Source organism: Ambystoma mexicanum, chromosome 6q (genome assembly GCF_040938575.1).
Source record: "Ambystoma mexicanum isolate Mex_15411 chromosome 6q, UKY_AmexF1_1, whole genome shotgun sequence".
NCBI lineage: Eukaryota > Metazoa > Chordata > Amphibia > Caudata > Ambystomatidae > Ambystoma > Ambystoma mexicanum.
In genome coordinates this window covers 1,532,897,428-1,532,914,741 of record NC_090937.1, presented here as the reverse complement: position 1 = coordinate 1,532,914,741, position 17,314 = coordinate 1,532,897,428, and the positions used below count along the sequence as shown (strand labels likewise).

General features: G+C 42.1%; 1 protein-coding gene across 1 annotated transcript in view; it reads left to right on the top strand.

Annotated features, from left to right (window-relative positions):
- The window catches only part of DDRGK1 (DDRGK domain containing 1), a 180,770-nt gene that overhangs the window by 23,591 nt on the left and 139,865 nt on the right, over positions 1-17,314 (top strand). Inside the window, exon 2 of the mRNA XM_069632243.1 lies at positions 16,105-16,257. Coding sequence (XP_069488344.1) covers positions 16,105-16,257 — 153 coding nt within the window. The remainder of the gene's footprint in view (positions 1-16,104; positions 16,258-17,314) is intronic.

Below are 17,314 nucleotides of genomic sequence, written 5' to 3'. Positions count from 1 at the left end.
CGGAAGGAATCTCTCCTCACTTCTACAAGGCGCCCCGTACACCTCTTGATCCCGGCTCGATCGTCCCGTCCTTGCCGTTCTTCCGCCTTTACTCCGTTACAACGTATACGATGGGGCAAGTGGGGGAGGGTCCCTGTTCGGGCGCCATCTTGAAAGGGGCCTTTCGGGGTCCCTCGTGATATGGAAACAAGGCAATAACCATACACGAAAAGATGCGCCAGACACGAGGTTCAAATTCCCAATGCTAGGGTTTATTGCAAGCAAAAATAGTCCCAATTGGTCAATTCTGGTCTCACGCCCCGCAACGTGAGTTTCCTAGACCTCGAGGGACGCAAGAGAGCGAATTACGTACATCAGTTACATATATACAAAATGCATATCATACAAATCAGCTATGTCATGTTTAACACCCTCCTTTATTAGGTTTCTTTGAACTCGGGATGACGATGGATATTTCCGACGGGTATGACAATTATGACATTTTCGATGTCTATTCTAGTAACAATGTGCAATTTAGAAAGTGCGGAGGCATCTTTTAGTTGTTGAACAGAACACGGTGGTTCTGTTCTTGGAAGCAAGTTGCACACGGGGGAAGAGCCACATTCCATGCTTTGCTATCTATGAGGTACTATTCGTGTCCTGGGAGCCGACACGCTCTTAAGGGTTTTGTGAAGGGGGGCCGTTGGAAGAGCATAATTCAAGCCTTTAGCTGTTTTATTCTAACATATTCTACCATCGTACGAGACTGGCTGGCAGCTGTGAAGTGATTAAATGCCCTGCAGCTCTCCCTCAAGGCTACAGAGAGGGAGCGTGGGCATTCCTTTCTGGGTTACTCATGAGGAGTTTTCAACGAACTCCTCAGTCCCGCGACCTTGCCCTTTCATATTCAGACAACAATGTTAACAGTTGAGCAGAGTAAGCAGAATCCGCAAGAATTGCAAGCTGCAAAGCAGTTTTAGACAGAAAGCAATGAGCAATGGTTAACAAGCAAAATGGCGATTCTTGCTACGTTTAAAATGGCCGCTTGTTGGTCAAGCATGACAGTCTATATTTCTATAATTCGGTGCATAAGACGGTTGGCCTACGGCCATCAAGTTACGTCTGTCATTCAAATGAAGGGTATTCACTTTTCCAGATTGACAGAAAGAGAAAGAGCTACTATACCATTATCCCAAACTGCCCAGAGACTAAAAGAACATATGACGGCAGTTTGAAATATAGTACAAGCTAAAATGGCTCAAGCACAAGAACATCAAAAGGAAGGTTTCAACAAGAGGCAGTAATGAGGTCCTTTTCTGTAGGCCAGAAAGTGTTGGTTGTACTTCCATCCTCTGAAAACAAAATGCTTTCATGGTGACATGGACCCTATGAAAATTTAGACAAAATGGGACCTTATAACTATAAAGTTTCTCAACCGGACTGGAAAATAAAAACTCATATAAATCATATTAATTAACTTAAAGAATAGAAGAGAAGACCCTATGGAAAAACATCAGTCATATTACCGAGTTTGTTGTGTGAAGACAGCGAAACTAGCCAGATGATTTCTTTGATTTAACACAGAATCATAAACAAGAATTGATAGGTGATCAATCAGAAACCTTACAGGATTCCTGAGAGTAGGAAACAAATTATTCAAGACGAAATAGGGGCCATGATAAAAGCAAATATTATTGAACTATCCCATAGTCCTTCATCGTCCCCTATTTTATTAGTGGCTAAACCCGATAACTCTTGGAGGTTTTGCATTGACTTTAGTAAAGTCAATGAAGTATCAGTTTGAAAGCTACCCAATGACTAGGATAGATGACTTGATTGACAGATTGAGCAATGTAGTATATACCGTTCTACCCTTGACCTCCTAAAAGTTTATTGGCAGGTACCAGTGAATCCTGTAGACACGCCAAAGACCTCCTTTTCTACTCCACTAGTGCTTTTCCAATTCAAGGTTTTGCCTTTCGGGTTGCGCAGGGCCCCTACCACCTTTCTACGACTAATGGACAAGGTACTTAGACCATACTCTTCATTCTCTGGTGCCTACATTGATGACATTATCATCCATAGCAAGACCTGGCCCGAACATATGTCTCATTTATATGAGGTCACTAGGGCTTTACGGAAAGCAGGATTAACAGCAAACCCTAAAAAATGTCATCTAGCTAGATCTGCAGTAAAGTATTTGGGGTTCTTTGTAGGAAATGGACTGGTTCAGCCTCAAACTGAAACGGTTCGAACTGTGAAGGAAACTCAAGCTCTCAGAACTAAAAATGAATTACAAGTCTTCTTGGGTTTAGTTGGTTGCACATTTTTCTTCCATTACTGCCATGCTTACCGATGAGCTTAAAAACGCATAGCCTCAAAAACTGAGATGGTGTCCGGAAGACCAAAAATGTTTGACCAGTTAAAAGGTATTCAATGTAATTAACCCGTCTTGAAGGTGGCATACTACAATAGACCATTTATATTGCAAACAGACACATCACATGCTGGTCTTGGGACTGTATTATCACACAATCATGACGGTATAGAACTCCCTATTCTTTACATTAGCCGAAAGTTATTTCCCAGAGAAAAGAATTATGCTACTCTGGAATTGGAAGCCCTCGCCATCAAGTGGGCTATAACATACTTGAAGCATTATCTGACGGATCGAAAGTTTACACTTGTTACTGTTCATGCTCCCCTTAAATGGCTGTGCCTAAGAAAAGATACTATTGCTGGAGTCATGCGCTGGTTTTTGTGTTGAATATGGTAAAGGAAAAGAACAAGGTAAGTTTCATTTCCTTTCTCTATTCCCATTGGAGGCTGTAGAAACCAGTGACGTTGGGAGACGGGTATGTGATGAATCGGAGATGATTCATCCAGAAAACCTGGCCTGGGACCCCTCTCATGGGGCCAGTGGAAGGCAGATTTCTGATGCTGTCCCTGGGGGTGGTGTTCTGCGGGAGTATCACATGGTGGGGTGAGGGGAGCAGGTCAGGACGAAGGGGAAAAAACCTTTAATTACTTTCCTCAAGAACCATCAAATCTAATGGCTTATTGTACGATTGAAACTGTGGGAAATTTGACTTGAACACTGGGGACATCCAAGTCCCATAATGCTAATGGGACAGTGAAGAGAGATGCAGAGGCCCTAGTTTGTAAGTTGCAGGTTAATGGGGTTAATGATCTACACCTGAGGGAAACTGGGAGGCATAAAAGGCCCCCTTAGGTGCAGGCTGAAGAAGAGAAGAGTAGCAGTGGAAGGTGGAGTGGAGGCAGTAGCTCCACATCGCAGTTGAAGGACAGTAGAGATGTCGGTACCGCAGTGGTTTGCAGTACGGATTTCGGTTCTAGAGACCTGAGGTGCAGAGATCATGTAGCGGGAAGCATTAATTGTACAAGCGGTCCATCTGAAGATCGTAGTTGTGGAGGTTGTGCAGCTGGAAGCGTTACTTTTATAGGCTTCCCCTTTGAAGATCATAGTTTCAGAGTTAGCACTGTGGGCAGCCTGAAGCTAAGAAGCCTTCTGCCCCAACAAGGCAGACACTGGTGGCAGGCGAGCACCAAAAAGCATTTGGAGCATGGACCGCCCCTACATTTCTCAACAAAGGCCCAGGAAAACCGAGCCCGGCTGTTGTCCATGCCCGCCAGAGCCAAAGAATCCAGGAACCTGAAGCCACGAGGCGACCAGATGCGCACAGCAAACCCAGTGAGTTCAATTGTTTGTTGTGACCCCGGAGCTTGTAGAAGTAGTAGTAGTTTTGCTAGCCCTTGCAGGGGTGTACACCAGGAAAAGGGACCTTGTAGTATACGCCTGACAGGCGAGTGGACCAGGCAGAAGTCTTTTTTCTTTTCTTTTTTTTTAAAGACATTTATTTACAAGTTAACAAAATACAGAATAATACACAGTTATGCTACCAAATGGTCAGAATAATATCATATGGATCAAATAACCAATACAACTATTTACATTGAAGGATACAACTACTACATCATCTCACAACTGATTCTGCACCACTTCCCTAATCAACCCACCCAAACACCCACCCCTTTTAGATACACTTCCTATTAATACACAATTTAGTACACTGAAAGAAATGTTCCCCAGATTTTTTCAAACAATCCTTTTTTTCCCTCTCTCTTGTATAGTACCTTCTCCACTTCTGCTAATGCATGCATGTCCGTTGTCCAAGCCTCGATTTTCAGGTTCAAAGCAGATTTCCAATTGCTTAAAATGACTTTCTTTCCAATCATAGCTCCTCTGAACAACCACTTTTTCTGACATTGAGTAAGATCATCCAAAGTTTCATCGCTCCCCAACACCACTATTTTAAAGTCTAGAACAGGCATCCCCTCAATCACCTTTTCTCAAACTACACCTATCTCTCTCCAAAACACTCTTACCTTCCTGCAATCCCACAACATGTGTTCCAGGGTATCTGATTCATGTGTACATGTCCAACAATCTGAATTCTCCAACATACCTCACTTCCACATTCTTTCGGATGTCCAATAAACCCGATTTAGGATCTTAATCTGTTGTGATCTCTCTGTAAGTCCTAAAGAGCATAGCCGGACATTCACACACATTTGCTTACATAACTCCTCTGAGATATCCAAACCAATTCTTCTACTCCATACTTCTCTTAATGAGTCGTTACTCTTGTATTCAGATACAATCAAGTTGTAAACACGGCTGGCTAGACCACCTTCCCCTCCAGTTGCCTTCCTTGTAAACAAGTCTCCTTTTCTCCAAATCAACATCACCATTCTCACTTCTGAGTTTTCTGTAGTCAGATACTTTGAAATTGTCAATGTTCTAGCTCGTCTGCAGTTCTCTCGCTGTCATCCAGAGCCCACACTTAAATAGACCAGCTATCCATTGAACACCACCTAGCAACCAATCAGCCCACAATACCACTCTGTCCTCTATTTAAATAGATGGATTCACCCAGACTGACGCTCCAGGATCTTTAAACGCATCCATTCCCAACAAGTCACACATTTTCTTCCACATGCTTCTCAAACAAGCAATCAGTGGGTCTTTCCCACAACTTTGTCCCGGCGTCAGAGGACCATTGTACTGGTTTCTGCCAGCACCCAATCATCACTTGAATCCTCCAAAAAGGGAACAAAGAAATTAGAAATATATGCCAAATGGTAGGCCCTGAAATTAGGTACATCTAATCCACCTTTTACCAGGGGCAATTGCAACTTCCATAACTTTAACCTTGGGAGTTTCTTATCTCATAAGAATTCTTGAAGTAGTCCATTCAATTCTTTCCAATACAAGGAAGTTATTGTCAAAGAAATCATACTCAGGACATAGTTAACCTTCGGGGCAGAAACCATCTTCAAGGCATTCACCTTGCCCCAGAGTGACAGCTTCAACAGACTCCATCTTTCTAGATCATCCCTTAATTTACAACAAACTATTTTCAAGTTTTCATGTACCATTTCTGAGATTTTGGGTGGCAGCCAAATCCTTAAATATAACAACCTGCCTGTACACCACCTGAATCCTAATTCCGTTACAATTTTTTTATCACAAAAATGCACCAGCGGCAGTACCTCAGACTTTGTCCAATTTATTTTGTAACCGGAACACAAATGAAACTCTTGACAAGATGTCCACGAGTGCCGGGATTGAATGTTACAAGTCCCTGGGGACTAAAAGCATATCATCAGCAAATAACCACAATTTTTGCTGTAATACCCAGCATGTCAAACCCATTAGCCTATTCTCGTCCATGATGGCAGCCGCTAATGGTTCAATGGCAATAACAAATAATAATAGCGACAAAGGGCATCCTTGCCTAGTTACTCTTTTAAGCTTGAAACTGTCTGATCGTATTCCATTGGTGTTTACCTCGGCTGTTGGTTCATTATAAAGTAATCTAATCTATGACACAAATTTTCCTCAAGCACAGAGAAGAGAAAATCCCAATTAACTCTGTCAAAAGCCTTCTCGGCGTCGAGGGATAGAACAGCAACGTCTTCCTGCTTTTCATTTGCCTTGGAAATCGTATGTAATAGCTTCCTGATGTTTGCTCAAGGATTTCCTCCCTTTCACAAAACCAGATTGGTTTCTGTGAATTAATGATGGAAGTAGATTTTCCAATCTTAATGCCAAAAGTTTTGCCAGGATCTTGTTGTCTGTATTGATAGACTTATTGGCCTATACATTGTGGGAAGGGTATTATCCTTTCCTTTTTTTGGGAAGACAGTAATCATTGCATGTCTCATAGTATCTGGCAACATACCATTCGCCAATGATGCCGTATACATGTCCTTCAACAGGTGTAGGGCAGAATTCGGTAACAACCTATAAAATTCCACAGGTAATCCATCAGGGCCAGGGGATTTCCCTGTATTCAGTTTACTAAATCCCCTTTTAATTTCATCAACCGTTATGTCATCTTCTAATAGTTGTGAATCACCCCCAGTGATCATTGTAAGATTTGACTTTTCCAGAAATTCATTCTCTTTGTCCGTCTCACCTAACTCATTTTGGTACAAATCCCCATAAAAATCCCGAAAGATGTTGTTAATTTCTTTCGGGTGATATGTCATTTTATCACTCTTGTCTTGAATAGATGTTATGGACCGTTCAGCCTCCCTCTTCTGCAATCTATAAGCCAACCACCTGTCGCACTTTTCTCCTTTCTCAAAGTATGCACATTTTAGATAAAAAAAGCACGTTCATCTAACAGCTTTTTAAAATCTTTCTTCATTCGCCAAAGCTCAGATATTGAGTCTACACTTGTTGGATTAGCCATTACTCTTTTTGATAATTCATTTATTTTCTCCACCAGTTCAGCTTCTTTATTATTGTATTGCTTTCTTTGTCCACTAATTACACTAATTAGATGTCCACAAGTCTCTCAACCTCATCATCGTTTTGTAGAATAGAGGTATTCATCCTCCAGAAATACTGTTTATGTAGCGCAAAATTTCAAGCGCAAGTGCATAAGTACATGAGCATGATCAGCTAAAAGAATGTTTCCTATTTCACATGTTGTATAATTCTCTGTCATTTTCCCAGCTGTTAAAAACATATCAAGCCTTGAATAAACTGTGCGCCAGAAAAGAAACTGTATTCCCTATTAGAAGGGTGTTCCAGCCTCCAAATAATCTTTTAAGTTATGTTCAAAAAGTAGATTGTTCAATATCATTATGTCTACTAGTCGCCGGATTACTTCCGTCCATATTTTTGTCAAGCACAATATTGAAATCACCTTCTAGGATAATATCATTAGATCCTAAATCTTGTATTGTCAGTGCCACATTCCTGAAAAAGGACCCGTCATCCACCAATGGTGCATAAATATTAGAAAGACCCGGAATATCCACTAACAGTGCAATTATTTGTCCCTCTTTGTCCGAAATGTCTTTTAGTACCTCAATTGGAGTGTTCTTCCTAATCAGGATTGCTACCACTGTAGACTGTGAATTGAAAGATGAACCATAAACTTTCTCCACCCAACTATTCCTCAGTTTCTCAATATCTCCTTTCTCGAGGTCCGTTTCCTATATGTTCATTCTCTTATTTACATTATTCTATCCGTTGACATTCCAAGTTACCACACGTAAGTCTTCAACCATCTTTTCCACACCATTCACCTCCAATCGTACAACAGAAAATAAATCAATCAACGGTACTAAATTCAGTAATATAGTCAAACACACAATAAGGTACCCAAACCCACCACCTCTGAAACAGAAGCAGTTCACTAACCACAGTCTAATGTAATAAGTTAAATAAAAAATTCCAAAATTCCAAACTTTCTAGTGTCCCGGCCACCCCTCCTAAATAAACTCAAACTCTCTATATGTATAATTTAATTTCAGAAAACCCCATCCCCAACTGACTACCCACATATAAATCATCCGTCCAAGCCCAACATTTCGTAGTATTTATATTAAAACAAAGGCCTGCAAATTGTAATATCCCCCTCCTCCTTCATAAAACTTGTTAAGGTCACCCACAGCCTCTCACCAACAATATCAATTCCATATTGCTTCAATATGTGGTAAATTTAGGGTTCCCCAACTAGGTCCACTCTGCCATGTATGTAATAATAGTAGATGTCCCAAATGCAGCAGAACGTATTCTCCTCTTCAAACACAAAAGGTATTAACCCTTTCCGAATTCAACCTGCACAAGCCCCTAGCTATCCAACCCATCCCCTGGCTTAAATAATGAAGGGATACATTTAACTCTCTTATAAACTCCATCCCTGAATGAAAATAAATAATGAGAGATCCCTTCACAGTTCATTGAGTAATTCCTGCATACTCTGTATATGTTTTAGGATCAAGGCAAGAATAAAGTATAATATCCTCTATCTTCCTTATAGTCATTGTCGGATACCTGTAACAATAACCTACTATAGCTTGACTCTATATACTATCAGTAGGTTTACACCTATTTCATTTCTAGTAAAATTTCAAGATCTATACGAATGCTATGCTCATAATGAATGCATATGTCTGTTATAGGTCCCGCCTCTCATATTCATCTACAACCTACTGCAAATATTAATAGAGCGATCAACCAATATATTGTATACCATCTAAATGCCCATAAAAAATATTCTCATGTGATTAGCCTAACATGAGGTAAGGTTACAAAAAAGGCCAGTAAATACTAAAACCATTACCTATAGAAAAGCAAAAAATAAATATCCAGGTTACAAATTCCTAGGTATAATAAACTATTTCAAACCGTGTTATGCAAAAAATGACTAATGAGCTACATCGGAATACAGTCATATCAAATTGTTCTGTTAACATGTACCTGATACTGTGCATCATATTAATTTCTAACATGCCGAAGCCCATAAATCTGAATGAAAAACATAGACTGGAACGCACCCATATAGCATGCTATGAACAGTAAAGGGGGATAGGAGCAAATTAAGTATAAGAAACTGGAAGACATTACAGTACAGCATAGAAATAATGTGAAAATCGATCTGGATGTTTAGAGTTTATAGCGGCATTCATTTCATGCCAGTCTTAAGTGATATTTGCATCTGACGTGATGATAGGGGCATCATTGGCAATCTTGGAAAAAATAACTGTTAATGAAACAATCATCCTCCGCCATAGTAAATTAGTCAGTATCACAAATCCAACTCCGGCCATCAAAGTTCCGCCCCTGCCTCAGACCTCAGATTGCAGTCTCCATCTGACCAGCCTGCCAGCTGCATCTCCCTCACATCCCTGTGTACCACCATCAGACCAGCAGAGCAGGAATACACAGAGCGACCGACACAATCCAATCACCCACATCCCTTTCCCCGTGCAGACATACATTTCGAAGCAGAAATTGGGAGCGTAATCGGTGTAATCGGGAGCCGCGGCCACACCAAGTGACCGGAAAGTAAAAGCCTGAGCCAGATAGCTACAAAAATAAATAAAAGGAAGTCTCTACCTTTTAATATCCGGCCATCTGCAGCATTGGGACTCGAACAGGCTGTGGGTTACGTTCTTCAACACCCTCTGCTAGCTCTGTCCGATTTCGTTTCAGGGACCTATTCCTCCATATCCTGCTTCATCTACGCAGCCATTCATACTTACAGATCTCATGAACGTGCATACGATCTTCCTGAGTCAGCTAACCTACGCTCAGGGCACGTTGCAGGTCTATTTTTCTAAACTCTGTTTCCTTCTGAAGATAGAATCATGATCGCAGTAAGTGATCTTTTAAAAATAGATCGTTTAACTGTACAATGTATCGGCGCCATTTTCCATCAAATGAAAATTAATTATTTCTGAGTTATGGACAAAAAACACAGATGCAGGGAGTGAGTCAAGATAAGTTAATCATGCCTTTCAGTTACCCTTGTTTTGTAAGGGCTCCAGCCAGCTTATAGCTTCTTTTGGATCCATGGTGTTTTTCTCACCTCCAGGAAGAGCCAGAGTCAGCAGATTTGCTCTATTGAGAAACACTTTCACCCCCACTAGTCTGGCCAAATCCTTGGCTTCTTTAAAGGACTTTCTGATTGCCAGTGTTTCCTTACGGTAATCAGGGTAAATAAAAATCTGTTTCCCCTTGTAAAAAGCATTCCCTTATTTTCTTGCATTTCTCAGGATTTTCTCTTTGATCCTTGTATTCATAAATGAGATGAGAATTTGTCTAGCCTTTGGACCGGTCTTCCTGCCAACTCTGTATGCATTGTCAATGTCACCTTGACCACTATGTTCAATAACTGAAGCACTTTCTCAGCATATCCAAAATCATAAGTAACACGTTTTCCTTTATCCCTACCAGCCTCAGGTTCTTGTTCCTGATCTTTAAATCCAATTCTAAGCTACTCTCTCTCCCTTTCTGAAAGTCATCTTTCAAGTTGTTGTAAGCCCTGAAGCTTCCTGCAATCTCTGTAGAAATCGATGATGAACCACTTTCCAGAGCTGAAACCCGGCTATCCAATTGAGAGACCTTCAGGGGAATATCTTGCATAGAGTATTTAACACCCCCCACATCCTGTACCACTTTTCCCAGATTTTGAGCCATTTTCAGTAGTAAGGAATAAATATCTTGTGTATTTGGCACCTCACTCATCTCTGAAGCTGGTTTAGGTTTCTTAGGGATAGGGTTCTCTGCAGTATCAATACTTTTTTTTTTTAGTTCATAATCTGATATAATCAAGAAAAGGAGCTATAGGATTATGCTGCTGCCTCTGCAGACGTCATTGAAATACTGTTGTGTGGTTAAAAGTGTTAACGAAGAAGAGGCAAGGCCTCAAAAGCACATTGTGATCATTTGTGGAATCATCGGGACAAATCAATATTCCTGATTCAAGTACTTTGCGAACTGTTGCAGGGTTATCCTGATGGAAGTATTTTTGTTGATACTGATAACCTGTGGTAGTACATTTATTTATTTTCTGAGAAGCAGTTATGTGGAACTCTCTACCACCAGTGGAGAATTTTGAACTGTTGGTCAAGTCTAATTGAGAGACTTATTGGAACTTTGTTGCAAGACGGGATTTCCTTATTATTTTGAACTGTCAAAATCCTCATTGAATCTGGGGAAGGGAGACTCACCCAGGTTACAAGGAGAAACAATTACTTGATCTGAATACAGCTATTGATTTTGTTGCATCTGATTTGCCATATGTTACCTTATTGAGTTTTTTGTATGTACAAGTGTGAGGGACAGACTGCTTTTGTTACAATGTTTCCTTTAGTTTATTTTAGGCAGGGAAATCCTCATCAGGGTAAATATTGTGAGGCGTTTATCAAACCCTTTATGAGTTTAAAATATTTTATCTTTTGAAAAACCTTCACAAAGTTGTCCGCTCACAGGCCATCGTAATGGGATAAAGGCGCTATATAAATAACTACTACTACTACTGGGTAGTACTACGCTGTGAGTTTTGCCATCCCCAGCATAGTCTACAATTTATCCATGTGTAGATGCTTTGAGGGGAGCCTCTGTGTTCCTCCATAACCAGAGGATTACCAATTTCGCTGCCAGAAGTAATCAGTATTTTCTGCTCAGAGGCTGAACTTGTCTGAGACCTGGGGCAAAAAAGACCCAGGATACAACCCACTGGATCATCTGGTGCATCAACCTTAAGAATATCCTTTATTTTAGAGCTCACCTCCAGCCATTAATGTTCGATCAATGGGCGGCCCCAGAACGCATTCTATAGTATTTCCTCCCGCTTACAACCACTCGAGCAAAATTTGGAGTTACTGGGGTAGCTGCGATGCAGGCGAGCAAGGGTATGTAATACCTTGTTAAGATGTTAGCCTGAGTTTCGACTAGGGGGGGGGGCTAGTGCTGTTGTTGTTAATCTATAAATGGTTTCCCACTCTTCCCCAGTTAGTGGTTGACCAACTCTCGTTCCCAGCCCTCACAGTAGGATCTACAGGCAGGCCTGGGAAATGTATTAATACATTTATAAAGACAAGAGATAAGTGCCTTGGAATCTGCCGCTGACTGGAATACCAGTTCAAAGTCAGTCAACAGTCTGGTCGCTCCCGCCACATTCAATGGATGTAAAGCCCATCGTCTGGCCTGTAGGTACTTAAACGTGTTCTCCTCCCCCAAACACAGGGCGGAATTGCAGTCCTCAAAACTATGGATCTTCACATTACAGAAGAGGTCTCCAATTTTCCCTACATCCTTTTCCATTCACTGGGTGAATCCCCTGTCTATTTGCCCCAGTGTGAGCTCCTCATTATGAATAAGGGGGGTTAACGCAGATGGAAAAGTGGTGGGCCCTTCCACCCTGCTTACGCTGTCCCATGCCTCTAGGGATCACCGTGTGACCGGGTTGACATACAAACTCTGCGCTCTCGCCTGTCGATGGACCGAGGGTTGAGTCTATATGACGTCCCGCCACAGCCAGCTCCACGCTAACACAGACCTTGTTGAATCCGGTTGGACCCAATCGATGATGGGCCTGATTTGCAAGGTCCTTATAGTAGTCCCATAGTCTGGGGAACGCCAGAACCCCTTTATCCTTGCCGGCGTATGGGAGATCCCCCCCTTCCGTCAGAACTGTACTAGAGTCCCATGCCTGCAGGGTCTGCTTGGAATGAGGCATGGGGAGAGTCTGAAAGAAATACAGCATTCTAGGTAGGTTAATTTTTATGACTGCTATTTTGGCAAACCAAGACAACCGAAGATCAGCCCATCGTAAGGTCACCCCATTGTTCTAGGTCCCTCTTAATATCTCTAATTAATGCTGGATAATTCACCCCAAAGAGTTCCCCTAATTTGGCAACAGTATGTGAAGGATTGCTCCAGAGCGGACATCAGCAATGCTGGAATATTGAGCCCCAATATCTCTGATTTAGATGCTTTGCCTTTAAACCCTGAAACCAGGCCATATCTGCGTATTTCCTTTGCTAACAATTGTAGGCAGGTCATAGGGTCTGTAACCGAAAGGATAACCTCGCCCGCACAAAGGTTGATATGCTGGACACCACCAAATGTGATAACCACTATTCCATCATTCGCCTGGATCCTGGCTGCAAAGTGCTTCACTGCCATCGTGAAATAGCAGTGACAAGGTACATCCCTGCTACTATCCCCTGCCAACTTTTATAGGTTCTGAAAGTGCCCCATTGTCAAGCAAGTGGGTGGTTGGCGCCACATAGTTGGACATAATCATGTAACGCATCAGAGGATCAAGGTTACGTTTACAGAGTACCTCCCTTAAAAAGCCCCACTCGACCTAGTCAAGGCTTTTTCGGCACCCATTGACAATAGAAGAGTGTGTAGCATTCCGACCAGACTTGTAGACGAGGTGGAACCCTTCAAATGTTATCTACTGTGCCCCTGCCCCACACAAATCCTCATTGATCCCGGTTAATCAGACTAGGGAGAAGCTTCTCCAACCCGGTAGCCAACATTTTGGTGAAGTTTGGCATCTAAATTCAACAGAGCAATCGGTCTATATGAGGAGCAAAGAGTGGGGTTGTTCCCTAACTTAGGTATCTGTGTCACCTGGACTCCCCACATGGACTGAGGTAGTACTCCCACCCCATCTCTTATGGAGTTAAACACATCGCTGAGGTGCTGTGCCAGGACCTGAATCAATGATAGGTAGAATTTGGGCATTAGGCTGTCTGGGCATGGGGCTTTGTTGGGCTCGAGCATTCTGCTAGCTCAGAGGACTTCTTGTGGGTCTATGGGAGCCTCTACAAGCTCCCTGTCATATTGAGACAGTCGGTTCAGCTCTACCCCGTTTAAATAAGCAACCTGGTCTTCTCATGCGGGAGAGCTTGACGGGATTAGTTGAACGCCTGAAACATTTCCCTTTTCTTGTCCTCCTCCCCAATTCTATGCCTCCCTCATCCCTCACTGAATGAATGAACAGCTTGTTTGTTGTCTGAGGTGGTGAGCTAACAACTTGCCTCCCAGCAATACCGGCTCTGTCCTCTGAACACTCAGTAGTTTCAACTGCTGATTAGCCGCACCGAGTCGCTTAAAATAGTGGTGGGTCAGGTCTGTGGCATATTAACTAAATGGGGAGGGGATTTTGAGCACTAATAGGTCTGTACATTTTGTCATCCTTTGCCGTGTTGGCCATAAGTTATATGGTTGCCCAGACTATTCAGACCTTCACTAAAGGGGAGTTTGTCATGTAATGGAAATGGAATCTGGTACTTAAAGATTTTAGCGCCTGGAAAGGAGAAGATGGAATTTAAGATTTCCTTAAAGTCTTAAATTTGTATTTCTTCTGGGTCCCTTGGAGGTTGGGCAACGTTACTTTTTCAATATGAAGTGATTGCTAAATGAAAGAAAACGATTGTATTCTCTATATAGCATGTAAGGCATTGAAGAAGCAGTGTTGCGGAGCAATTTGCTATGCAATTCTGTAGGTCTGCTATTTGAATTGGCACTTGTGTAGCAAAGATAGCTATTTAAGTTACCCTGTTCAATGAAAGCACATCTCACCTGCATTCCTCTCTCTCTCTGCCCTCTTTTCTCTGTTCACTGCAGGTTCAAAGGGGCTAATGGAGATGGTGCAACAGTAATTATCCCCTGCGTGGGAGTGATACGCACATTACATTTTTTATGATTCAAATAATTGCTAACCAGAAATAATTGAGATAACACTGTTATTAAGCTAACTGTTTCCTGCCAAAGACCAGTATGTTATTTTTTTTTAAAGCTTTCAATTTCTTTTCTAAAAATGTAATGGGTTACATAGTGCATAGTTACATTATTGCTACTGTAAAACACTGCATTGTCTCCATGCTTGACAGTGAAATGTATCCTCATCTCTGTCAACTAGATTTCATTTTGTTGGGGAAGATGCATCATATTGACGAGTGGACCCCTTTGAAAATGTACATGACCATGCAACCAAATGCTTTGATGGTAAACCTAGTCCTGTGGCCTGCTGGTTACATACATCTTGCAACTGGTGCTCAACCCATGAGCTGATCCCATACTACTTGACATTCTATCTTACCATGTTGGTTTATACCCGCTACCCTGAAAGTGAGATTGCTGCAAACTACAATATTCTGCCTAGTGTGCCCAGTTCTCTGCCTGCTATGCCATCCACACTGCTTAGTTTTTTACATAATGAATACACAAAGCTAACTTGATATTTACTTAAAGTAGCGATCAATAGTTTCATCCAGTCTGTACAACTAGAGACCCACTGCAAAACTGTACATTGTAGTTGGCCTCCAGAGCTCACTTTGCTCTGTGATTATGAATGCATCCTATATTTGCACCTGCAGTAGAGAGAGCTGGCCAAACTGTAAGAGCCTTTTTTTATCATACCTATTTTTTTGTGTCCGTTCATGCAGCTAACCTTTTTACAGACACGCATATAGGGCTCGCAAAGTATTTTCACCCACTCGCATAGTCGAGTAGATTTTAAGAAGGGTCAGTACCATTTGTAGGGTATGTGGAAACATTTATTTAAATCTCACTTTGTTTGCAGTAAATGTCAAATACAGGTTTCACTGTGCATGGCTGGCCTCTGGGTGGCAGCAGTGTGCCAAACTAAAGTGGCTTTGTGGTGACATGCACGATTTTGCAGAAAGAAAATGTCTCACTTCAGCGGTATACAAAACTGCTGTATTGTTGCTCATTTTATATCTTGGGTACAAGTATCTTCTGGTGGCATTAAAAACATTAGTACAACATTACTAATCAAATGGGTTTGTTTGCTAATCAAGAAAAATGTAATTAGCAAACTCTGCTAATCAATTTGTGAAAACTAATTTATGTCTTGAGCGTGAGATAAAGATAGATTAGTATAGATTATATGTGTTCTATTATTTTCGATAGAACCATTTTATTGCGTGTCCTGTTTTTGTCATATGTTTTTATAAACCTGAAAGTTAGTCAGTAGAGTGTTAATGTTCAGTTAAGGGAGTGGAGAAGAAATGTGGCCTGACCAAATCCCTATTGGGAGGGCAATGGCTGACTATTAGCCAAATATCTTTAGAAAGTGATTGGATGGCTCCAGCTGCTACAAACAACATTAGCATCTGCTCTTGGCACCTCCATTTACCTACAATGGTGGAGAAGATGCACAATTTTTACAATTTCCTGGGCATTATCTGCCTAGTTTGGTACTGTTATAATACTCAACTAAATGTTTAACAGTCACCCTTTTCTGTATATTCTAGATATTCAAGAACATCAGCAAAATGTGGCACCAGCTGTGGCAAGGCCTCGACCCCAACTTGAGGAACGGGGCGAAGGGATGCCCAGGCGGCGGAGAAACCTGAACAGAGTGATGGCGCAGCGACGCGCACAGCAGGTAGAGGAAGATGTCGAAGGTAAAAGCGTTTTACATATTTAGTCTAAAATAATCTAATGACTCTGATTACTTCACTGATCTAAAATGTTTTGCATCTTTTGGTGCAAATATTCATCAAGTCTCTGGACACATTTTTCTTTTTTTATGATTGTGTTTTACTGCATGAAAAAAATGGGGCGAAACCCTCTTTTTTTGTGAGGGGGCCTGACTGTAGACGGTTGAAGAGGAATATCAGAGGAGAGTTAGAGTCAAAGCCTACCCTAGTCATTGACGTCAGGGGAGGTCACCAATGTGGTGGCAGTGGAGCTAGATAAATGCAGCTCAAAAAGGATCACCGGGAGCCAGAAATTGTTATTATAAAATGTTACTGCAAAAAACCTGCTTTTTATAGTACATGTTTATGGAGTAAGTTTCTCCTTGAAGTGTGGATTTGGAAGAGATGACTTGATACATGTCCAAATCTACATACTAGGACCTGCTATTGTGGCAATAAGACCCGAGGCAGCGGGCCAATACCGCCCCAGGTAATGCCTGGGGCCGTAGTTATAGGATCGAGCGTAGCGAGGGCCTTAACGAAGTCCCGGGCATTACCTGAACAAGTGTTCCCAGTGCGTCCGCTCCCGAAAAAGGATTAAAAAAAAAGGTAAGTGGGGTTGGGAGGGCGTGAGAAGGAAAAAAAAAAGTACCTGTGTCCCCGTCGGAGGACGAGGGAAGCCCACAGCCGTGTGGAGGCGCAGAGCGGGGATGGCCCCGTTCCGAGTCTCCACATGGCTGGAGGCTTCCCTCGTTCCCCGTTGGGGACGCAGGAACAAGAAGGTAAGTTGGGGGGGGGGCGGTGGGAGGGAAGGGAATAAAAAAAAAAAAACTTACCCGGGTCCCCGGCGGGGAATAGAGTAGCCGGCACGCACGGCGTAACTGGGAATACCATGTGGTATGCCTCGCAAATGAGCCAATCACCACACAGTATTCCCTTTGCGCCGCGTGTGCCGGGTACTAATGATAAATAATCTACGCATAGCTGGAGATTCAACTTTGTTTACAAGTGGGAAATGTTCCATTGGAGTTTACAAATGATC